The sequence below is a fragment of the Dunckerocampus dactyliophorus genome, chromosome 17 (assembly GCF_027744805.1).
Source record: "Dunckerocampus dactyliophorus isolate RoL2022-P2 chromosome 17, RoL_Ddac_1.1, whole genome shotgun sequence".
NCBI classification, from domain to species: domain Eukaryota; kingdom Metazoa; phylum Chordata; class Actinopteri; order Syngnathiformes; family Syngnathidae; genus Dunckerocampus; species Dunckerocampus dactyliophorus.
The window spans coordinates 19,810,732-19,835,606 of record NC_072835.1 but is presented as its reverse complement, the minus strand read 5'-3'; the positions used below and the strand labels follow the sequence as shown (position 1 = coordinate 19,835,606).

The window sequence follows — 24,875 nt, the reverse complement described above, 5'->3', positions numbered from 1 at the left end:
TACGCCAGAAAAGTAGTTTGGTGTTAGCTCCTACAATACCAGTGTTGCTGTAGCTTGGTTAATGTGCAGGTCACGTAAAGGGAACATTGTTTGCGTTTTTTTCGAGGGCTTTATAGGCAGAATAGGTGCTTCCCATTACGTGCATTGTTAGCTGCCTCGTGCTAGCTGTTTTTCTCTCTTTAGAGCGCACAGAAAAGGGAAAGACGTGTGTGCATGTCTCGCATAAGGATTGTGAATGATGGGCAAAATTCCAAAAACTTTGGAGTTTTCCTTGTAAATACTACAAAAATTAAATGAAACAGTAATAAAAAAAAAAAGAGAGAACAAAAATTCACCACTCTCCTTAGTTATTACTGTCGCTTTCATAGGTTCAGATTATTTAACATGCTCAAGGATACTGAAGTGACCTGGCAGTTATGTGTCGTTTAAGATGATTTCCGACTGTGTGTGTGTGAAACCTGTAAGGTGATAAAGTAAGCATGAAAAGATTTGACGCTGTAACAATGTGTGGCGCTTTGAATGTGAGACCTTTGCACATAAATTCCAGTGCATGTTCTTCTTTTTCTTCTCTTAACCCTCGGAGAGGTGGCTCTCTTTCGACATAAGTGCCACAAAAAGCGGCACAAATCCAAAGAAGAAGCAAAACAATTTGTTTTCTGACAGTTAGTCGGGTGTGTCATGGGCTATGCTGACGTCTTGTGTGACACCAGGCATGACACCAGGTTGCAGTTTGTAGTTCACAGGCTGTTTTTGTTCTATGAACATACCAGTCTTGACTGGAAAAAATGAAGTGAAGTGGAGCAAGGAGAATGTTCGGAAAACTTGTGACTATGAGAGGCCGATCCTTTAATCAGCGTCAGATACAACATTTTATTCCCTACATAAACTGTTACCACAAATACATGTTTATTCCCTTTCCTTTTATATTAAACTGAATGAAAATGAAAGGCGATGGTTTCAAAAATAGGGCAAAGGAAATGGAACCACCAACAACTGATGGAAATGTGTATGTCGGTTTAATTGAAGACACTTGAAATAAAGTACTCCCCATTAACGACTGTATAAAAAGATGTTGATAACAGAGGCAGGATAGAAATGGCTTCCATAAACGATCCCATACTAATCCTTTCTGCCACATATGCACACATGTGCAAGCGCCAAAAATCGCTTATTTTTGTCCCTATAAAATGTTGAGGAAATGACATTCATACCTCCCAGATGCCTTCCACACTGGCTGTCGGAATAAGCACATCTATCCGAACCTTCCATATCCTTTCACGAAAGTCAGACTGGTGTCTCATTATATGCGCTCTGTTACTCCAGCAGCGCCAAATACTTCCTGGAGTGAATCGACTGAGCACTCGAGCAAAGATGGGGAGGTGCATTCTGGACACAACATGCAGTGTGCTGAAATCTAATGGACTCTGTTTGGAGTCCAGCCTCTTCCAATTACTTGTAATTGATCTTCATTACTAATAAAGGCTTGGTCTAGATTAACTTGAGTGAGGTATATTTTGGTATATCATTATGTCAGAGATCGACAAATGCTAAAGATGTGTAACTCTTATGCTGTGTATCGATAGCTAGTGATGTAATGTCAGGTCTGGTGATATTTTTCCCATACTGCTTTACATATTACATATCAGTAGGGCTGCAACTAACAATTATCTTCTTAGTTGATTAATCTGAAGCTTATTGTTTCGACTAATCGAGTAATCGGTAATGGCCTTTTTTCTACCAAGGGCCACATACTGAAAAATCAAAGGATAAAAAGCCCACTTTGATATCTTGTAAACCAAACCATGTAGACATGCCAAGAAGTTATATATAATTAGGACTGAGCGGGGTTTTCGACATTTTCGACAAGGATCCGTTACGGATAATGCATTTTTGCCGAGTACGAGCATGAAACGAGTACAGCTCGTCATTATCCGTACTCGTACTTCTCATGAAATTGTGACTTTTTTCCTCATTACTTTTTAATCTTAATATTTTGAAAATTACAACACTTTTGTAAATGTTCTTCTTGTAATTATGACTTTATCCCCATAATATTTTGACTTTATTCTCTTAATATTATAACTTTTTCCCCAACCTAATTTACCCCAAAATGACAACTTCATTCTTTGTTTTTGTTTGTTTCTCATAATGTTACGTCTTTTTAAAAAGTATTTTGTTCTTTAAAATGTCATCTTTATGCTAGTAAAATGATTTTTTTCTTCATAATAATGTTATTTTATTCTTGTAAAATTATGACATTTTTTTCATTTCATTACATGTTTTTTCTGTTAATATTTTTTTGTAAAATCATTGCTGATTTTCTTTTTTTTTTTTTATAGTTTTCTTGTTAAAAAAGTGGTGCTCTGTGTGTTTACAGCAAGTGTTCCAGAGTGCTCACCATAGAGCATTTATTTTCATTTAAATTAAATTGTTACTCTAACTTATTCTTTATTTTTTTTTCTGTTTGGACAAACACACCACACCACAGCAGGGATGGGAATTTAACAACATTCCTTGACTGTATGGACCTGAATATAAGATGGCATTTTTCGGTTCAGAGAGTCATAATTGCAAAGCAGCAGGTGGTGCCAAGCAACTTCTCCCCAACTCAGAGCTTTTCTTCCTGTCACTCACGCACACACCAGTCAGTGCCTCAAAGGTTGGGCAAAGTTTGCAAACAACAGAGGAGTTATGATGCTGATTTGCTCAGTCATCAAACTGTTGAGTAGCAAAAAATTGTTGATTTATTAAATGTCCATTTTTTGACCTTAGAATTCAAGAACAATCCTATATTATTAGCGAACATGACACCCACAGTGGGCCTCATGTTGTTTTTCATAGACTATTTGAGACTGAATCAACAGCGCCTCTGCTGGTTTGCCTCAATCCCGAAGTAATGCACAAATTGATTGTTATGCCCATCCCTCTTGTAGGTGTTGGTGATTGTTGAGATCAATGTTTCAGGTCAGGCTCTTCCACACCAAACTCATCCAACAGAGGTAGCACAAAATCCCCTTTTAGCCTGTTTTATTGTATTCTGGTGCATCTTAGTAACCTTTCAAATGTGCCTGGGGTAGCTTGGAACAATGGAAACACTATAATAGACTGTGTGGCTCCATGACCCTCTGAGAGTCATCAAGGTCGCAAGGTTAAATGTCTCTGACTGGGTCATTTCCTGTCAGTGAGGATGAACGTGAAGGGGCCCGGCAGCTGTGTATCAGTCTTAAACAGGGGGGGATTGTGGGACAGAGGAGGTCACATGCGCGAGAGACGTTGCCATGGTGATGATACCACGGCCACACAACTTGTGTATGTGTGTGTCTGTGACGGTCATTCATTAAAGAGTGTGATGTCAGGCGCACAAACAAAGGTAAGGCAGATGGAATGTGTGTGTGGTCTAATTTAGCTGCTGTGAAGAGAGAGGTCATTATCCAGGGAATTCATAGCGGGTGAGGGGGTTGGTGGTGTCATGTCTATCATGGGACTGGCAGAAATTACCCGAGGATGAAGATGAAAGACACCATCTACAATTGCAAACAACAGCGGGCACACCACAAAACAAGCAAAAATAGTCACAAATTGTTATTTCTGTCTTTGAAGCGCCCCATAAATGTCTCACACTTTCAGTTTAAAGTCGCAAGTTAATAATCCATCCCAGACACATTGGAACACAGGCGTTCCTCATTACAAGCGTTCACATTTCACATTGAAAGTAGAGCATCAAAATGCAAAAAAACAGCAAAAAGAGGAGCGAGAGACACAAAATACAGTCTGCAAATTATCTGTGTATTCTGTTTATCAGCTGATCAAAAGATTTTCCGTCAGATACTCATACTACTATCACGACCTCCCGATGGCAAAGGCAAAAGGCCTTTCTGTCTTTGAAGATGGAAAGATTGCACAAGGAAGGCCTCTTGCGAAAAAGACAAAACGGACAAAAAGTCAAATAGACCCAGAAAAAATGTCACCCGCACAAAGCCGGAGGATCAGACGGGCTTGTCAGTGAATTCTAATTGGATTGGATTTGTAGGCACCTCAAAGGGCTTTACAGTGAGAAGCCATTACAGGTTGTTCTCAGGTTACATAGGAATTCTTTTCCTAGACTGTGATGTAAGTCAGGTTTTGGTGTAAGTTGGATCTTATATGTAATTGAACTCCTAAGTCACTCACACTGTACACAGAACATGTGAAAGATAGAAAATAGAGAAATAAAACACTAAATACAAGAATTAAATGAAAGAGTACCGTGATTTTCAAACTATAGAGCGCACTGGAAAATAAACTGCGCCCACTAAATTTAAAGAGAAAAAAAGATTTGTACATAAATACACCGGTCTCTAAGCCACAGGTGTCCACGTCGTCACAAGGGATATTTAGTACACAGAAAGATTTTCTTAATGTTTGTTGCTTTTTCCCAAACAACAGCAAACAGTGTGTGTAATACGGCTAGTTAAACAGTAGCTTACCAGAAAAGTCATTCGTCGCTGTCTTCATCCTCCACCTGGATGTAAAACCACTAAAGTCGTCCTCTTCAGCATCAGAATTGAACAGCCTCAAAATTGTTTCGTCACAAACTTTGTCAGTCTCTCTCTCTTTTGTTGTCACTCACGATGTCTCGAGGCAAATTAGCCCTTTAGCTCTTCATCACGCAGTAGTTTAGCCTTTTGAAACCCGCTGGTGATTTTTTGGACACACTATAAAGAAAGACACATTATATACATTGCCCCTACTTGATGTTCTCAGTGTCACTCGTTAGCTCCAACGGGAGATGCATTTTTCATCGGTGTTCAACATCTGCCGTGGGCCAAGCAGTCAGAGCAGAAGATGTAGTAATTTTACCCTTGATGTAACTTACTTAGGATTTGTCAGATCAAAACACGATCGCCGCATAAGACGTCAAAACGTGATATTGGCGTTGACTTCACGCGTCCAATCTAAATACTTCCTGATGCTGCACTCAAAGCATCATGGGAACCGTAGTTGTTTTACCTCAACACCATCACCATCGTTCCACCCATCTGAGGAGTCTTAAGGAGGATAAACCAAAGTAAACCAAAGTTAAGATGTATTTCCTCAGCAACTACCCGATTAAAAGCAAGCAAAAATGACAACATGGCATTCAGTCAAAGATATAAATACTGTATCTTTGCAGGCCTTTCTGCTATGTCACCCCCACGCTGCGCTTCTCTGTCGCCCGTTTCAAATATTGCACTGATGCATCAGCACTCACATTAATCAGTGTCTCTCTCGCACAAAGCTATGATTTCTTCTCCAGCTCTATTTTTTCACCACATTGCACAAGTAGATGTCTCGTGGAGGAAATGCCAGTGCTGCGATTCAACTTCAGCTACATCAATAATCATGTAATGTAAAAGATGATTTAATTAGGTTTAGTGTGGGCGATGTCAGACGCTGCTGCCTCTTGGATATAAAGCTCTATACATATGGAAATGCCTTTAAATCATACCATTCTTCAATTACCCTTTTACTATATACTGCTGCATGCCACAGTTGTAATATACTGTAGATACCATACTATAAATACAATTGACTCTAATGAGGTGTAAGAAGATCCAGGATTTCAATGCTAAATGCTTTGCGAATCTATTTATAGCCTGCTCGCTATGCGATTCAGTATTTCACTCTCAATTTCTGAATATGTTACAGCTCTTGTAGTTTCTCTCTGATGCCAAACCTTTCTGTATTAAAGGATTACACAGACCTGTGTTCAGGATTACCGGGTAGCAAACATCTTCACAACCAAATACTGTACGGTAGCACAGAATGGGAGCATCAAAGCAGAACCTGCACCTGCTGGTTTCATAGCGCAATGTCCACGAGGGTGCTGGGTTTGCTCATTGACTCATTCAATACCAAAGACGTGTTTATACGTTTTTATAAATCCGAACGCCCAATCCCCAAGACGTATTTATACGTCTCTTACGTTTTTTTGCACGAGAGGCAAAAAGAGGTGATGACGCAACTGCACACTAATAGAAGTCACGGTCACTGCAGTTTTAAGCCATAAAAATGGCCCCAAGGTGGCAGAAGTGCATTTGATAAGAGCTCGGCGTGGGGGGTCCTGATACAACTTTTTCAGCCTTGAATATCTGCCGATACCAATATCAGTCCAATATCAGCATGAATCATACTATTATTACTTAGTATTTTGTAGTGTGGAATGTTAGAAAAGGCTTGATCTACATTGGTCACTAGCTGTGAGTAATTGTTCAGCGAGACAAGCACCAGACTTGGCTGCCGGAACAACAGGCTTTCATTGCATTTAAATGATCCCACAACAGGCACAATAATAATAACGTAATAATGATGATGCGGGTTACTGTTGCAGCCATAGCCGACAACAAGCTAAAACTCTGAACCCCCAACGTCACTTCCTGTCTGCCACCGATTCTGCTCAACTACAAAGTAAACTGTCTTAAATGGCTTCTTTTCTCTGATTATGTCTACTATGTTGGGTAATATGAATGTGAAAGTGACTATGTGGGTGTTATTTCATGTCTAGATGGCTCTAATAATGTTGAAAAGTGTATTTAGAAGATTGTAAACAGTGGTTTATGGAAATATTCCATTTATAAAGTATAAATCCTACTTTTCAGAAATTCCGTCATCAATGAACTTACCAATTAGCAGTGACAAACAAGGGATGACTGTATTCAACTTCGCTGGTTCCAGGTTTTTCTTGGTTGTCAATATGTGCCCTGCATTTGGCTGGTGACCAGTCTTAGGGTGTTATCTGGTGTTATCTTTCTGAGCAAACGTGACCATTTTGGTTGCGCCGAAATTTAATGGGGTTCCTGCTTGGCACGTGCCAACTCTGGTTGCATAGTTTTTGCATAATCCTGCAAACTACATAATTAACAAACTGAATTAATCCTTCAGATGCTCACTCTTCCTCCCACCGGAACTCTTGCAAGATATGCTGTTGAAGTGAAGTGCGTTGAGATGTGCTGAAGTCTTTTATGAAATCATCTATGATGTCGATGTGAAATGTATTTTTGTGTGACTGTAGAGACGTATTATTCCCTTGTGGATGAACTCCAAATGATACCGCTGCCAAGGCGTGAGACTTTAGAGGTCTTACAGTACAAGATCATGGCAACAAAATGATAGCATTAAATGGGTCTCCTGGAAGCCAGCATTAAATTTATGTTGGGTCATTTAAAAGACCAATAATGGAAAGGATGAAGGTCTGAAACTCATATGTGGATAGCAGAAAGCTGACCTCCCTGAACATCGTGCCATTATCAGTCAGGACTGTCGAGATCTTGTTCAAGTCCAGACCCAGTACAAATTAGCTACATCATTCGAGGTTGTACCTTGTGACCTTGACAGCACCTTGTACCGGTAGAGAATGTGTGAGCTGATTAATTTTCCCCGGTATGGCTCAACAAATATAGCTAAATCTAAAGTGTTAGTTTAAAAATGACCAGATGACCCTCCCTGAAGCGCACCAGCAGAGGAGAGAATAGCATGAGATAAAGCACCACTCACCTTCACACATTGTGACCTTCCATTGAAGGAATTCACCGACCAGCAGATGAGGCTAAGATCAATCTTGTGGACGCTTAATACAATTAAAGGCTGAGGAAAAAAATCAATAAAGATTAGTGGCTCAAAAGTGTTTGCACCCACTTAAGTGCACCAAAACCATATTTAATAGGGCGTCCGCTGTATCATCCACACTTATTTGACCTTTATACTAATTGGAAAGGGATGAAATTTGCCTTCTTTATGTTCAAAGGGGGATTTTTTTGTGTCATACCTTCATTATCTCAAGCGCCTGACCCAAAAAGTAAGCATGCATCAAAGTGTTACTGTTTGGTGCAAATATAATTACACAGAACATAGTGGAGTAACTTTACCTCCACCATTGGAAGAGGATCTGTTTTCACCTGCATTTGTTTGTATGTTTCATATCACCAGCGTATAAAAATAATTTGTGAACAGAATGTTGGACATGTGTCCTGTGGTTGACTGGCAACCACTTCAGGAAAGGAATGAACGGAGAGGCAAATTAGCAAGAGACCCCCCCCCCCAGGGAATGCTTTTGTAGGTGGCAGCCACTCACTATTTCCCTCTCCCTGTCCGTTCTGACTGATTCCTGGCTGACTTTGCATACCACTCGTGGTAGCATGAGGCGTTATCTGCAGTCCACAGAAGTCGCTTAGGTAGCGCAAATCCTCAAGGATGGCACATCAATACGCCAAAGTTAGCTGTGTATCCCAGATCCCAAATTGTCAGCGTGTGAGTGTGGAAGAGATACCAGCAGACAGGGCAGTAGACCCGGAGAAGTGGAGGGCAGCAACCCAGCAGAAGGAACACTATCTGTGTCCTTTAATTGGCATTTCAACATGTGACATTCCCCTTTATTTGGAAGCAGATTGATAATCTATTACCAGTGTGTCATTCCGTGTCACCCGGGAGGGGGTGCGCATTTGTGACTGATTAAACTTGAACTCATCTGTGCCGTTCACCAGCCTTGTTTGAGATCCAATTCTTTAATTTAGGTTTGTTTACTTACTGAAGTACAGCAGCCATGGTTTTAGACATTTTGTCATTGAATATGTCACATTCATAGCAAAGGGATCACAAATGCTGCGTCTTCTCACGATGACAGCATTTCACTCATTTATGTCAATTTCTGCTAGATTCCGTTTTTATTGGCCAATTCCGCGATTCTGTCCACTATTCCATTTAACGTGGAAGTCATAGGGTCCTGCAATAATACCTTCAGATCATATCAGCAAACATAGCCAAAAGAGTAGCAGCGAACCTAGCTGTGTCCTCGTCACACACAAGAACTCCACCTGAAGGGATCACGCCCACACAAAACAGTCGGACATCACAAACTCTTAACACTACACATGACTTCCGGGTGGGTACAACATCATGAATGCCTGTTGATTCAGCAATAATGATAATGTGACTGTTTGAGAAGCCCTGAACATGTTAGGCTGAGCGCTCGTGTGTTTGCGCGGCGCTGTGCGTGTGGAGACAGCTACATTTGCTTGATGTTCTTCTAGATACATTTGCTGATATTCTTTGGCATGATTGCGACTGACAATAAGTTTTGTTCAATAAAGCGATCGCAGATCAAATGATATTAAAGCAAACAGAACTCTGGTATTGGAATCGTATTGGTAACCGCCAATACGTATATTTAAATATGGGTATTGGGATCAATTAAGAGCTGATTGAGAGTGGCAGGTTTTTACGTGAAGCCATCTGATCTCTGGTGGCTCTATAATGAACTGCACAGTTCAATATGCCCATGAAAGAATCCAAACATGACAAAATCTATCAAATCCCCTTCAGGACTGGCTGAGCAAGTTTGGTTACCTGCCGCCCGCCGACCCTGTGACTGGCCAACTTCAGACCAAGGAGGCCCTCACCAAGGCCATCAAGGCCATGCAGAAATTCGGAGGCCTCACGGAGACTGGAGTCTTTGGTAAGTTGAGTCAAATTTGCCAAATTTGTACACCCCTCACATTTCTTACTAAACTACAACTTGGATGTACTTGAGAGTAGTCATTGCACGGGTTGTATAGCAGTAGACGGTAGATGAACTGTCCTTGGAAAATAGGGTGTGAGACACCTTGCACTCGGCCAGCTTCACAGGTGCTCTGTTGAGTTCAGGTCTCGAGATATACTCCATCACCTTCACTTTCAGCTTCCTCAGCAAGGCACTTGTCATCTTGGAGGTGTGTTTGGGTTCCTTATCATGTTGAAAACTGTCATCCTGCCCGGTTTCCCAAAGGAGGGATCATATTCTTGCTTCAGAATGTCACACATGCTGGAACTCATGTTTCCCTCAATGAACTGCAGCGGTTCCCAGGCACCGGAAGCACTCATGCTACCTGCACCATGCCTAACTGTTGGCAAGACACAATTACCTTCCTACTCACTTGCCTTGCCAGCTGTTTAGACAATTATGGCTGTGGGGTGACTCATTTTCAGTGGACATTAAATCTATACTGATAGCTGCACTCTTACTACTCGAAAATATATGATAGTTTCACACGCACCTGTGCGATTGCTCCTCCTTTCACCGCCTTTCATAATAGAAAGCAACAAAATAATACACAGAGTCAATAGAAACACGTGTCATTTAGTGAATGCTATCACTTCTCTGCACGGAATGCAGAGAGCAGCTGAGAAATGTAAACACGACCACTTTCGAGACAAAAATGACGTGTAACACATGGAATTACTCTGACCTTGAAAGTCAGACATTTTGTACAGTCGTCCCTTATTTATCACTGTTGACTGGTTCCAGACCTGACCGTGGTAAGTAACCGCCAAAATAGGATTCAATACGAATAAACCAAATATTTTTGTAGTTAAAACATAGAAAACCTGTTTATGACTTTCTGAATACGAGTTGTGCCATTATTAGAGCCCTGTAGACATGAAATAACACCCCTATAGTCACCTTTACGCTCTTGTTATTCTTTGTTTACACCACATTGCTCAATACTAATGCGCAGGCTACGGGATCACTGCAGGGACATAAGAGACGGCCGCCGCTCATAGCATATAGCAAGCTACCGAACTATGAGCCTCCAATTTATATGCTCTAAATTTAAGAAAGTAGTGGGGACAAAGAACAAAGTAAGGCGACAAAAACGTACCACTTCCACACAACATGGGAGGAGAACTTTGAACATGCCATGGCTGACTCCATGCAGTGTTAAGATAATGTAATGTAATGTATTTTTTTTTTTACTATAATAGACCATAGCCAACTATTACAAAGTGGTCAATATTTAATAATTATTTTTAAAGTGCCTTCCCTATGCTAAAAAGTACCTGTCAAAACTAACCTCAATTATGCTGGCATTTCTCACACAGTCAACTTTTCTTTACAGATCAAGCTACGCTGGGTCTAATGAAAACACCCAGATGTTCTCTGCCAGATGTCTCTGAGACTGAAGTGACGGCGGGCCGCAGAAAACGAAGTCTGACTCCTCCCAACAAATGGAAAAAGAGGCATTTGTCATGGAGGTAGGAAGCAATTGATGAAATAAGTGTCTGTAGAAACAGTTCTGCACCTGCTGTCAGAGCTGTTCGGTGTTCTCTCCAGCAGCTCTTAGTATGACCGGTGCTGTAGCAGTGGGTGGTAAAACTGGCCTCATCTGAAGGAGGATTTTCAGCGTAATGATGCTTTGGTGGAAATGTGGCTACAGAGCAGTGGCTCTCAATTATTTTCAGTCATGCCCTCCCACAGAGGACAGAAATTTGACTCACACCACTGTTTGAGGTTCATGTAGCATTTATGTGCTTGAAAATACTTAATTTAGGCCAAAAAAACCCCATAAAATTAGCTTAAATATGCATATTTTTCACTAATAATAGGCCGTGTTAAACCACGAAAGTATCCATCCATCTGTTTTCTATGCCGCTTGTCCTCATTCGGGTCGCGGGGTTATGCCAGAGCACATCCCAGCTGACTTTGGCGAGACAAACAATCATCCACACCTGTGGACAATTTAGCGTCGCAAATTAACCTAACATTTTGGAATGTGGGAGAAAACTGGAGTACCCGGAGAAAGCCCACACACGCACGGGGTGAACACGCAAACTCCACACAGAGATTGGAACCCAGATCTTCCCAGTCTCCTTACTGTTTGGCCAACATGCTAACCACTAGGCCACCGTGCGTCTCACCACAGAACAGTATGATTTATTAATTCATATCATTTTGAAAACCCGTGGTAGAGTGAAGCTGCGAAATTGGACCAGTGTTGAACTGCACTGGTTCTCCAGATGTACGTCATACCCAACTTACGAGTTAGGAATTCCCAGTGAGATTTTTGTTTCTGATGTCACCGGAGTCGTGGTTTGTTGCTGACATCATTAGTGGAGGAGGATATATGCGTATGTCTGCAACACAACACAACCAGCGATTGGAATGGATTGTTGATGGATCGTTAAGCATTCTGTCAATTGTGTTGAACTGATGGTTGATTAATTGTGTCTTGAAGCAAATGAGGCAACATGGAGTGCACTACTTGGCTTGGCTTTCCATTTTTGAAGCTAACTATACAGTAGGTGTTATTTTTAGGGTGAAAGGACAGAGCCTAGGCTGAGCAGAAAATGCAAAATAGACCCCAGGAAATCCTTTTCAGTGAGCAGAGGAGGCCCGAGCACTTTTATGTTCTCAGAGGGGAGGCTCAGTGTGGCAAACTTTGAAAAGCCCTGCTCTAAATAAGAACATCATGACTATAGGAAGTGGAAGTACATCCACAGAGACCTCTTCTATGGCATTTCTACACCTGGCAGCATTATTACGCTCAGAACAACACTGCTATTGAAAAAGCAACATTCGATCAAGGAAATTCAGTCTATCCCGAGTAAAACCTCTGCATGAACCTATTTAGCTGCCAAACCTGGTGTAACGTGTGTTTCCCTAATGGTTGGTTGCGTTTCATCTGAGACTCGGTGAGCTGACCGAGAGGAAGTACAGTTGTACGAAAGGAAGTACGTTGCATTTGCACGTCAACACCGCAAATTCTATTTCATTATCAGCTTCTGCGGCGCTTAATGATGGCCCATTCATTTGAATCAGATGTGTGGGTTTAGCCAGACGTCTGGAACATGCAGGACAGTGGGCCAGCCCACCCACGTGCACCTGGACCACAATTCCGAGCACAAATCCGCATACACGTGTCGGTCTATCTCTTTTAGTCCTCCATTTATCTCCCTAATGCGGCAAATGAGAAGTGTGCAAAGAACATTAGTTTTGAGAGTGTGAGAGTACACAGACGTACTGCAAGTCCATTGTGATATCACTCTGTTTACATCATTAATACCGCTTTAAGCCGACACGGCAAAGGCAAGCAAACGCAGCGTATTTAAAAGAAGTGAGACCTGATTGAAAGTCAAAAGTGGTTGCTAATGAGGGAAGGGTAACCACAGTCATAAGTCAGCAGCGGGGGTCCGTCATAGTGCTAATTATAGTCATAGCTCACAGCTGTTAGTGACTGTCAAGAACCGCCACAGCTGTATCCAGAGGGGCTGCGACGTTGTCTATGTCGCGGTGTGACTATTTGAGCTCATAAGGTGAAACTGCTTGCACTAATGACCAAGCACACCAAAGCATGGGCACATCATTTTCTTTGCTTTAAACCTCTGCAATACTTCCATACATATTATGGCACATTCATGTGTTCATTATCTGGCACTGTTGTCAGTTCTCTTGCACACCAAGAGAGTACACTTCTCTTTTGGAGGTCACTGCATCCTCCAGACATGCCGCAATTTCATCTCAGAAGACATGTGGCCATGTGCATAATTGGGAACAATAATATCAACCTCTGCCTGAGTCACTGAATTGCATATTGCCTTAACGATATCAGCTGTCAGCAGCGCTGCCTGCTATCACCTTGCTGGCACATTCTAAAGCGCATTCTTTTGTCTTTTAGGTGAGCGTAAACCACACTGTGATTAATAAATATGTTTTATATCGTTTGTCATTTAATTGATGGGCCTGATAATATTAACAAATCACTGTGTGAGTTGCTGGCACCAGCACGGCCCCCTTGACATCTCACGACCCACTATTTGAGAAGCCCTGGCTTATCCTGGTCAACTTTAAATTCATTCAAACTAATTGGAGCTCTCGGTCTTAATGAATGTTCTTCACTTGGTGTGGTTTGTGTGTTTGTTCCCCAGAGTGCTCAGCAAAAGAACAAACTCTGTTTCTTGCATATATAACAGAAATAACATGAATTACAATTCAAGAGCAAGAGTATTCATTCTGCGCTTTATATTTTGCATACATATTTGCTTTTTTTTACGGCCGGCCCTCTAAGACAAGCCGTGCCCCAGGTAATTGCCAGGTGCATTATCCACTCAAGACGAATAATGAGAAAGTTAACTGCGGTCTTTGCTACTCCCAGCAGCAGCACCCACTGAGACATGTGAGTGTTGAATTTAAGTGCATATTACCACGCAGCAGTTCCCTGCAGGTTCGTCAAGATGATTTCAGGAGACCAGCTCTCATTTAGCACGCATTATAAATGATCTTGCCAATGCACAACATCAACGTCAAACGTAGTTATTTTTTCATCTAACGCACACAGAGCAATGAACAGCTTCATGCTGTTACCTTTCTTCTGCACTGTACTGCTTCACATGAGGCGTTCACGCGCATGAGGTAAATATGTAGTCAAGCTGTTTCAAATTTGAATTCACGTACCCCGCATGGCAATCTGCGTACCCCACTTTGGGAACCAAGGTATTAAAGTCCGTCCACTCATCTCCTACCGCTTATCCGAGGTCGGGTCGCGAGGGCAGCAGCCTAAGCAGGGAAGCCCAGCCTTCCCTCTCCCCGGCCACTTCGTCCAGCTCCTCCCGGCGGATCCCGAGGCGTTCCCAGGCCAGTTGAGAGACATGGTTTCTCCAATGTGTCCTGGGTCTTCCCACCTCCCACCGGTCGGACGTGCGCTGAACACCTCCCAAGGGCGAGGTCCGGGAGGCATCCTGACCAAATGCCCATTCTTAAAATCAATGTTAAAATCTCGTCACGTCTCATCTCGTTCTTGTGGACCCAATGTTGTGCATCGTCTTGTCTCGTGAGTTGATTGTCTCTTGACACCCCGACTCATTAACGCACGTGACGGCAGTGGACACGCAGGAAACGGTTGTGATTGCATTAGCCGTGATAAACGCAATAAACGAGGGATTACTGAATACATTTGTTTAGTATTGGTTTAAAACGTGCTTGTAAAAACGAATTAACCCTTGAGAGCCCTGACCTCAACCCCATCAAACCAAAGTAGATCAGTATTATCTAAGTATGACGGTTTGAGATGTATTATTTATGTTTTTGGTGACATTATTGACTTCATTGAGCAGTTTCCACAAACCAACACATCGTTTACTAATGCTCTTTTACTCAAAGGTACCAAGAAACATTCATCTGCCAGCTGCTCTCGGTGGGTGACATCCTGACAACTTGCCTGGCGGAACCACACACACACACACACACACACACACACACACAAAAAGCCCATAGCGCCTTATTCAGATCTCGTATGACAGTCTAAGTTGGTGACTTTAATAGTCACGATGGGCGAGGAAACAGGAAAGAGTGAAACGCCAAGAAGCGGAGAGAAAAAAACAAGAGAAATGTGAGAAGAGTGAAGATCCACGCAGCGCCTTTTAATTTTGGGCCCTTCATCCTCAGCCTGAATGACGAGACTTGGGCGAGTGTGTCAAATCAATGTGCTGAGTCTTTGGTAATACACAGCGTGGGGTTGTGTGTCTTGTCAGCGAAATAGCTTGGAATGCGCGAGTGGGTCCATGAGTGTCAAGAGTGGGAGATGCTTCATTTCAATCAGGGGGCTAATTAGTGCATGTCTACGTAGTGTAGCGGTGCACAGGAGGTCAATGTTGTGTGTTTATGTGTGCGTGGGATGTCATTTGCATGTACTGAGCACCGCCACGTCTCTGTGGGGCTGCACAGCCACAGGAGGTAAAAGCATGCTGAAAAGCTGTAGGCAATGGACGGCAGGTAATTTGTGGACTTTTCCTCTCATGCGTCCCTCTCTGTGTTTGCCGCTCGGCAGTCGTCTCCTCTGCCTCTCAAACCGCTCTTCAATTGAAACGCCACAAATAGAAAGTTCTATTAGATGTGTGTGCGAACTATCGATGCGCGTTGATGCTCGCTCCCTTACCCGGTGGACAAATGGGGGTGGAAATTGTGCGAAGGAATTAACGAGGTTGAGAAAATTAAATCAGGCGTTTGTCGGTTGCCGCTCTGTCCAACTGGTTTCCGAGTGCGCAATGTCTTTGCCAGTGTCTGAAGAGAGAAAAATGGTGTGTAGACCTGCTCAACACACATTTGACTGAGGCCAAATGTTTTGGATTTATTTACATTCGAGTCAACTTTTCACTATTCAGCCTATTTACAACAATTGCATTTCATCAAATTAATGGTTAATTGTAGCCAAACAGAGTGGACTTTATTGTAGTTAATTGGATTCCTTATTTATAAATGAACTATTTCTGCAGTTAGGGCATAGAAAACCTGTTTACGACCTTCTAAATGCAGTTCTTATAACTATTAGAGCCTTCGAGACATGAAATAACACCCCTATAGTCATCTTTACACTCATTATACAATATAGCAGACATGATAACAGAAAATAAGCCAGTCAAGACATAAAGACTCGTGCTCATGTGTGTTGCTGCAAATATGTTCCGGTGTGAGATGATTCAAAACCTGCAATAAAAGCCTGTGGTTCCGGCAGTCAAGTCTGGTGCTTGTGTGTCGCAGCAAACAATGCAGTAACATTACTGACACCTAGAGACTAGTGTAGAATGCTACATATCGTCACAACATCTTTGAATGCGTCCTGTGAATGCCTTATATTTGTATTTTAGTTCATTTAGTTACTTTGTTGCTTGAAAATGCTTAATTTAGGCAAAAAATATGTAAAAATTGCTTAAATATTGATATGACTAAACCACAAAACAGCATGATTTATTAGTTCATATATTTTTGAAAAACCGCGATAGAGTGAAGCCGCAAAGTGCCGAGAGATTACAGTAGTTCCAAAAGGTCAGACGAAAACAGAAACGTACGAAAACCGAAGCAATTTTTCCCATCCAATGAATCCGTTCCAGACACCCAAAAATATTTTTTAAAATACATTTTATAGACCGTGATTCAAATTTTACATACAGAAAACAATGCGAAATAATAATAAATGACCAATGGAACTTATTGTTGATGCACATCTCTTGTACATCCTGGCAAGATCGAATTCAAAAGTGTTTCTCACCTTCTGTAGCAAGTTGCTGGCACTTGCAACTTTGTCTGGCCCCATGGCAGGTTATTTAGCAATCGCACTCTATGAAAAATGCACAGACAGTGAGCCACCGCCGCGTATGCCGCTTTGTTTGGGCGCTTGATTTCGCAGAACGACACAGTACAGACCTACACTGAGACAGTGTAGGAAAACCAAGGCAAAATTTGAGCGAAACGTTTTGATGAAAACTGGGAAGTACGAAAACCAAAGTTTGATTGTAAAGCCAAAGGAAAATCAAAACACACTTGGGGTTTATCCTTTCGATGCTCACTGAGCTGAAGTGTCACTAGATTTGCCGACACCTCGTGTGACGTCACGGATGACGATGGGTTTTGTTTGACTGCATTTCATTCCATCCCATGTAAACTACTTTAAATTTGCTTCTTCCTCCTTTCTTGTCTCAGAGTGAGGACCTTCCCAAAGGATTCGGCCTTACTGGGCAGAGACACCATTCGAGCCCTCATGTATTACGCCCTGAAGGTGTGGAGCGACATCGCACCGCTGAACTTCCACGAGGTGGCAGGAAGCAACGCAGACATTCAGATCGACTTCACTAAAGCCGACCACAATGATGGATACCCCTTTGACGGGCCAGGGGGCGCCGTGGCCCATGCTTTTTTTCCCGGAGAGAGGTTCACCGCTGGGGATACGCACTTTGATGACGATGAGGCTTGGACCTTCAGATCACCAGGTAAGGGAGAGGAAGAGTATTTCTGGTGCAGTACATTTCAAATGTAACAATGTGTTTGTACGGACACGAACAACTCTCAATTATGGGGTTCTGGGATCCGAAGGGTGGTTGTTATTCCAGAATGTATGTTATTTTAAGAACCAGATTATGTTGGCTCATTTCAGTGATAACAAATTCAGTCTGCGTGTTTCTGGTCTTATCTTGATTGATCAAGCCAACTTGTTTTCATCCAAGCTTGCCCATGAGAGATGTGCTGGTTTGAAGTGAGGACATGATGCTAAGTGTCTGTAAATGGAAGCCAGCCTGCCTATTTGTGGTCAGATCTGGGAAAACACAGCATGCTGTTCGGATGCTTGGAGTTTGGAGTGTTTGCTCGTCACTCTGTCAAATTGTCACAGCACACAATATGTCTTCTTTTGGAATCTCCTCTTTGCTTTACTCATTTTTCCAGCACAGTGACAGAATTAAAGGGGCTTTGCTGTAGGTCTCAGATGAACCCTTGTGAATGATATTGTCGGTGGCGGAGAGGACTTCTGGAAAACAAACGTCTTGTCAGTCAACTTTGCTCATTTCAGCAACTGTGGCTTAAAAGGAGAAAAACAAAAGTGAGTGAGAGGCATTTCTAACAGGAGGCAAAATTATAAGCCCACTCATTCAAGTGGAATGAGCCGATGGAGTGATTTTGTAGGCGGTGGATGTGTCTTTACCGTCAGACAACTTATAGTTTCGGCATCAACTCTGTTTTTTTCTTACGTGGTGTCTTTAGTGTCCCTTTCATCTGAATGAGTGAACTTCGCCATCCCCATCCACCAGTCACTTTTTTCTGAATAACGTATGGGCGGGAAAGAGATAACAGAAACGTCGGATTGCAGGGTATAAAAATTGACTTGTTGATCTCACACCAGCAATTTGGATCAATAGTCCAATACTAATGTTGAGTTTGTGAATTTGGATATAGATTGGCTATTGTTTACATATTATCCAATACCGGAAATGGTTCTGGTGCTTAAACAGTACTTTAAAAGGTACAAAACATAAAAATGTTGTCTAAAAACAATGCCTATTTATTTTTACGAAAGTCGCACATTTTGTCGTAGTTTGGCTGGTCGTGCAACTTATATATCAAGATAGCGTACCTGAATATAAGCCGCACCCACCAAATTTAAAGAGAAAACAAAAGTACATATACAGGCCGCACTTGTCTGTAAGCCGCAGGTGTCCACGTTGGAACATGGGATATTTACACAGAAAGACACACTATGAACCTTGCAATCCTACCTATCCTTGTTAGCTACGGTGAAACGTGCAACGCTTTTTTTCATTGGTGTTCAACAGCTGCTGCAGCCCAAAGAGCTCAAGCAAACTGTAGTAATTCTACTTGATCAAACTTACTTAAGATTTGTCAGATCATCGTAAGACTTCAAAACTTGTGATATTAGCTTCTATTGCGGAAATGCGCTACTTTCTATTTCGGCATCATGGGAACTGTACTTCTTTTAGCCATAAATTAGCTGCATCATTGTTTAATCTGCATGGTTTAAAGCATGTGAAAAATTTAGCGTCTTATAGTCTGGAAATGATAGTACATACTGTACATAATTTAATACGTGCTGCCTTTAAGTTAAAGTGAGGAGGTGGCGTTTTTTTTGGTGACACCTAGTGGACACGATAATTCACTGACTTGAGCTTGTGAAGCAGTTAGGCACACAAATTGAACGATACAGAGCATGCTGGTTGCTTTTCGTTAGGGAATACTATCTGATATGCATCTGCATGTGTCTGTAAGTAATGTGCAACTCCAATTATATGATACCTGAGAAATGTGGTATTTTAGACAGCAGTGTTGTTTAATTAGGACACTAATTACATCTAGCTTGGAGATTGTAGCCACTGTCAGCCACTAACTAAATACATGCGGGATTTTCAGTGTATTTCGATTCTTGTGTGAGCACAAAAATGAAGTTTTGGTGTTAAAATCCGGCCGTTTGATACGTTTATGCACACCGGGATGCATCCAGGCCTTACTGTATGTCATGTATTAAAAGTGTCTTCTTCGAGTATGTTTTTGTAAGTATGTTTTTATTGTATCCTTATACTTCAACAAATGTACCTATTTCAGCCTCTGCAGCTTTAGTTTGTCTGCTTGTTGGTGTAAACATTGCCCCCTCCCTCTGGCTTTGTCTCCTTTTGTGAAGTTAATGTTGTTCGCAGCGGCACCATAAATAGCGGTAAATGCGATTTTTATATCTTTTTTCAGTCTTCGTGACGCATTTTTTGACTGATGCGGGGTGGGGTAATTGAAATACTTTAACAATATAAATACAATGACAACTAGGTAATAAATTCAAATAAAGTCCACAATAAATTGTCATAATTATCCCAGCAAGATCCAGCAGCAGTATAAAACACAGGGAATGCGCAAAAAGTTGTAAGATTTTGCAGTACTTTCAACGCATACAGGTCAGGTGTGTGTGAGTGACTGGAAGAAAAGCTCTGACTTGCTTGGGGGGGAAGTTTTTCAGACTTTTTTCCAGGGAAAAATATAGTGTTGTATTCATACATGATTTAGTTGAAAATAACATTGAAGCCTCTAGTTTGGTCGTCAAGTGAATTTGAAGCATTGAGCTTTTCCAGAAGACAAAGTGTACATGCTACAAGGTTATTTAAGGAATGTGTGACTGTTGTGGTCACCAACATGGCTGAGAGAATCCAATTTTGTAGTTGGAAAGTTCAGTCTCAATCACAGATCTGTCTGTGTCAAGGCTCCATCCATTTATTCCTGTGAAGGGTTGCAAAGTGCAAAAACGATTGCATCTTCTGCGCCGTGTATGCTCTTAAAAAGTGCCCATAGCTGAGAGATGAGTTTGTCATGATTCCTTTTACGTTATTTCTTACTCCCTCCTTTTCATTTGGAGCACAACTTTTTTTTTTTCTCCCTCGAGCAAAACCTTACAATCTGCACCTATTTCTTCTCACATTATCTCCATGTAGTCTGAACAGACGAGTGGATGAATGATGCTCCATTTCAGTTCATAACAAAACCAAACAGGACTACCTCATCTTCTTGGAGGCTTTGTAAGAGGTGATAATGAACCCAGCCATTCATTTTCTACCACATACCCTATTAAGGGTGCAACGTGGGTGACTTTAGGGCGCACATTTCAACCATACTGACGCCATTCTGAGGCTTATTTTTCGATTGTGCAAGGGGGTGGTTTTCATGAATAACCGGCAGGAGGAGTGATTGTATTAATTATGTGACTCGTTTATTGGGAATTGATCCCACAACCCTTTGGACTGGGTGATAAGGAGTGGTTTACCCTTGTTTTGCAACATTTTTTGCCCAAAACCTGTTCCTTCTAACCTTCTAAATATGGTATTTCGTATTTTTAGAGGCCTCTAGATATGAAATAACACCCCTATAGTCACTTTTACACTTGTATTTCGCAATATAGTTGACATAATAATAGAAATGAGACGTCTTAGACATAAATAACACATTACATAGACTCACACCTTAGCCTTGACAGCATAGTTGGTGGCTATTGTCTCCTCAATGTGTTCTCCTCAACTCCTGACACCTAGTGGCCAGTGTAGTAGAATGTGTAGGTTTTGTACTCAATGGGGTTTTTTTTTGGACTTAACACACACTGTTCACAGATGAAGTGGGCTCTCGCCGGGCGCTGCCGGATAGAAGAGCTGGAGCGGAGTCTGGAATGGACTACTTGCATCAGAGCGCTGATATCAGACCAATATCCGATATCAATATCGGCTCTGGACACCGCTAGATAAGAGGCATTTAGTAGAAAAAAGGAATAGACTTGTCCATTGTAACCCTGTACAACCTACACAGAGCCAGATTCTTAATTGATTAATCACTCAGGAGTTGGAAGAAATCTATGCTTTCCTCCCTGGATCCTCATTTTTCATTTTCAAAACCTTTTGGACAAACTGCATGGATGGATTGATGTTGAAAAATCTCAGTCAAAGCTTAGTTTCATGTGATTAGACTCAAATAATGCCTCATCTTTAATTAAATCAATATCACATTCATGTATTTCCTTGTATTACACTGCGATATTATATTCATTATTTTTGACAATTCCCTGTTGATAACTGGAGGTCATTTGGTGTAACCCCCCCACAAGCGAAACGAAGCAGATAGTGGGATGTTTCAGGTAGGTTATTTTGGGACCCTTTACACTGGAAATGCAATCAAATGTGTACCAAACTGAACCAAAAGTTCGGTTCTGGTGCCTTGATAAATTCATTGTTTTCCTTGGAAACTATTGAATTAAATGTCTTTCTGGCAAAAAATCAACCTTGACATTTCTGAAATGTCCTTCCTCAGCTTTCTCTGTCATGGCTATAAGCCATATGTTACAGGGCCGCGCCTCGGTCTGGCCCCATTACATCTCTCACCAGTCTGCATTAGCGGCGGGACAAGCGGAGTGTCGCTGGATGTGTGCAAGTAGCGATGGAGGGGGGCATCCGCAACAGCTGCACAAATGCGGGTTAAGTTAATGAGCGCAATGAAGTGAAGAGGAAAGGGGTCAGAAGCGTCCAGATGACTGTATTCATTATTTGTCACAGCACGTTCCCCACAGCCTCCTACAAATTTGCTGGAGCACAGACTAATACAAGTTGAATGAGACAACATGCTTCAAAAACCAACTCAAAAGTGTTTCAGCTGAAGTGGCAGGTTTTATATTTTAATCGTGAGTGTCCCTGACAAAAAATCAAAAGGGGGAACGCAGGTAACGCGCGTCATGAAATGACGCGCGTCATGAAATGAAATGCACTTCAACTGAGCCCGTGTAATGCAATTTGCAGCCTTTAACTATTTAGTGAGAGTCGGCGTTGCTTTGTTAGTGCATTAAAGTGACCTTCAGTGTGTGTGTGTGTGTGTGTGTGTGTGTGTGTGTGTGTGTATGTGTCTGAAAGGGTTCTATGACTCATCAAACTTTGCAAGTCATTCCTGCTTTCAAGCCTAACCCCCGCAGTGATGAACCCCCTCAAGGGTGAAATTTGCTTCCGAGTGCATCAGACCTTTTAATCCAAAAAGCAAACGCATACCTTTATGTCCGACTGCTAGATGCTTGGGAGAAAACCACCAGGAAATGTCCCTTTTACCCAGAGTCGACACAGCCTTCGGAGGCGCCTCAGTAAGCATGGTATCCTGCGTAGCAGCGGCTCGGCCCTCAACCCGGTGCCCACATTTTCCAATGGTGGTTTTTTGACATGAAGCTGTATCACATCCCCATCAGCAGCGTAGTGCATCAACAGTGACTTACACCCCCAGTTGGTCCCGTGAGCCCACTTCTGGGCGTAGATCCGTGACAAGGAACGAATCATGAGCCTTCAAAGGAACAATGGAGCTTCAGGTTGTGCAGGGGCGTCAAATTGCATCTGGCTATGTGGAGATGGTACAGAAGGCATCCCTCATGACTGAAGTGGTAATGTCTGTGTGGTAATGATGGCTTTTTCAACAGAACAACGCTGCAGTTCACATTGGCCACCTGACAAAGGACTTCTTCCAGAGGAATAACCTCACCCTTTTAGACCAACCTGCGTGTTCCTCTGATCCAAATCCAAGTGAGATCATTTGGGGATTGATGGCAAGGGAAGTTTACAAAAATGGACATCAGTTGCAGACAGTGGATGCCCTCTGTGAAGCTATCTTCACCACCTGGAGAGCCCACTAGCCTCCTGGAAACACTGGCATGCCCAAACTAATTTTGAGGTGATTAAGAAGAATGGCGCAGGTACTCATTACATTTGATTTCTATTTTAGGGGGGTTGGGGATGTTTTTGAGCTATGCTCTTCAACTTTAGACCAGCTGATGAACAGCCTATTTCCGTTTAATGGTTGTTTGCAATAAATTGCTCACTCAAAAATGTTTTTGTGTCACTCCCAGTTCTTCTTTTTGCATTTTGAAGCTTTACTTAGAACCTCCTTAAGATCCAACAGTGCAAAATGTAAACGCTTGCAATTTTTCAACTGGTCTTAAGGTCTTGATCAGTGGTGTATTTGTGGATGTAGGAATCAACAGCGCCTGTGCTGGTTGCAGCTGAGTATTATGCTCCGTTTTGTTTCTCCAACTGCAATTCATCAACAATTAATTAAACCCAATAAAGCAAATGTAATTGATTTACTGCTTATTACTGTAACGGCTATTAAGCTCAGCCTCTGCATCTGATCCACAAATGTCCAACTTCCATACAAGGCGCGCTGATACCTTCAGGAACTTCTTAGGTCATATGAATGTTAGCGCTACAGCTCTGTAATCATCTGTTGAGAAATGGACCTTATCGGATCAAATCCAAAGCTGAGTAATTGCCTTCGCTAATTCCCTTCCACATCCTCCCATTGCATTGTTCTCAGCGGGACATTAAATCTTGGTCCGCTAAGGCCTAATGTGTGTGATGATGCTGAATAGTGGAATATTAAGCAGCACATTAACTGGACCCGTTGGCCCTTGCTGTGTCTTGACGTCCATTAAGAGTCGCGAGAAGGGTAATATCAAATAAGTGGAGGTCCAAAAAGTGGTCTTTTTTCCTCCGATAGGCATCGAATGGCTTACATTAATTATCACCCTTCCAGCAAATCTGCTGCTGACAACTTATTAGCTCCCGTGTAACAAAAGCTTCATCACGCAGGTTTTCTTCCACTGTGCTGTACCTGCATATAGTCCAAAAAAATAAAAAACTTAAAAAAAAAACTCTTATGGAAATGTTAGAAACTTTGAAAAACGATTTGCACAGTAATCCCTCGCCACTTTGTGCTTCAAATTTCACGTTTTTTCAAAAATATATCAATTAATAAATTATGCCGTTTTGTATATTGTATATAATATGCATATTTAAGCAAATTTCCCATATTTGTTGCCTAAATCAAGCATAAAAATGGCTAAATGAACTATAATACAAATACAAGGCGTTCCGAAGACGCATTCTAAGACCTTGTGATGATATGTTGTATTCCACACTGGTCACTAGGTGTCAGTAATGTCACTGTAATGTTCGGGGAGACACACAAGCGCCAGACTTGATCGCCGGAGGCTTTTATTGCAGATTTGAACTGCAGTCGTCCCTAAGTCATATCGGTTAATTGGTTCAAGACCCGACCGCAATACACGAATTTCCACGATATAGGAGTCAAATGTTAATAAATGGAATTTTTTCAGAATTAGATCATAGAAAACTTGTTTAGGACTTTGTAAATTCGTTTTTTAACATTATTAGAGCCCTTTAGACATGAAATAACACCCCTATAGCCACCTTCACACTGCTATTATTCATTGTTTACAACACATTGTGGAAGTCTTATGGTGCACGAGTCCGGG

General features: G+C 41.9%; 1 protein-coding gene across 1 annotated transcript in view; it reads left to right on the top strand.

Moving 5' to 3' along the window:
* Window positions 1-24,875, top strand: part of LOC129170268 (matrix metalloproteinase-17-like) — a 57,788-nt gene that overhangs the window by 17,756 nt on the left and 15,157 nt on the right. Inside the window, exons 2-4 of the mRNA XM_054757630.1 lie at window positions 9,337-9,469; window positions 10,890-11,025; window positions 17,243-17,529. Coding sequence (XP_054613605.1) covers window positions 9,337-9,469; window positions 10,890-11,025; window positions 17,243-17,529 — 556 coding nt within the window. The remainder of the gene's footprint in view (window positions 1-9,336; window positions 9,470-10,889; window positions 11,026-17,242; window positions 17,530-24,875) is intronic.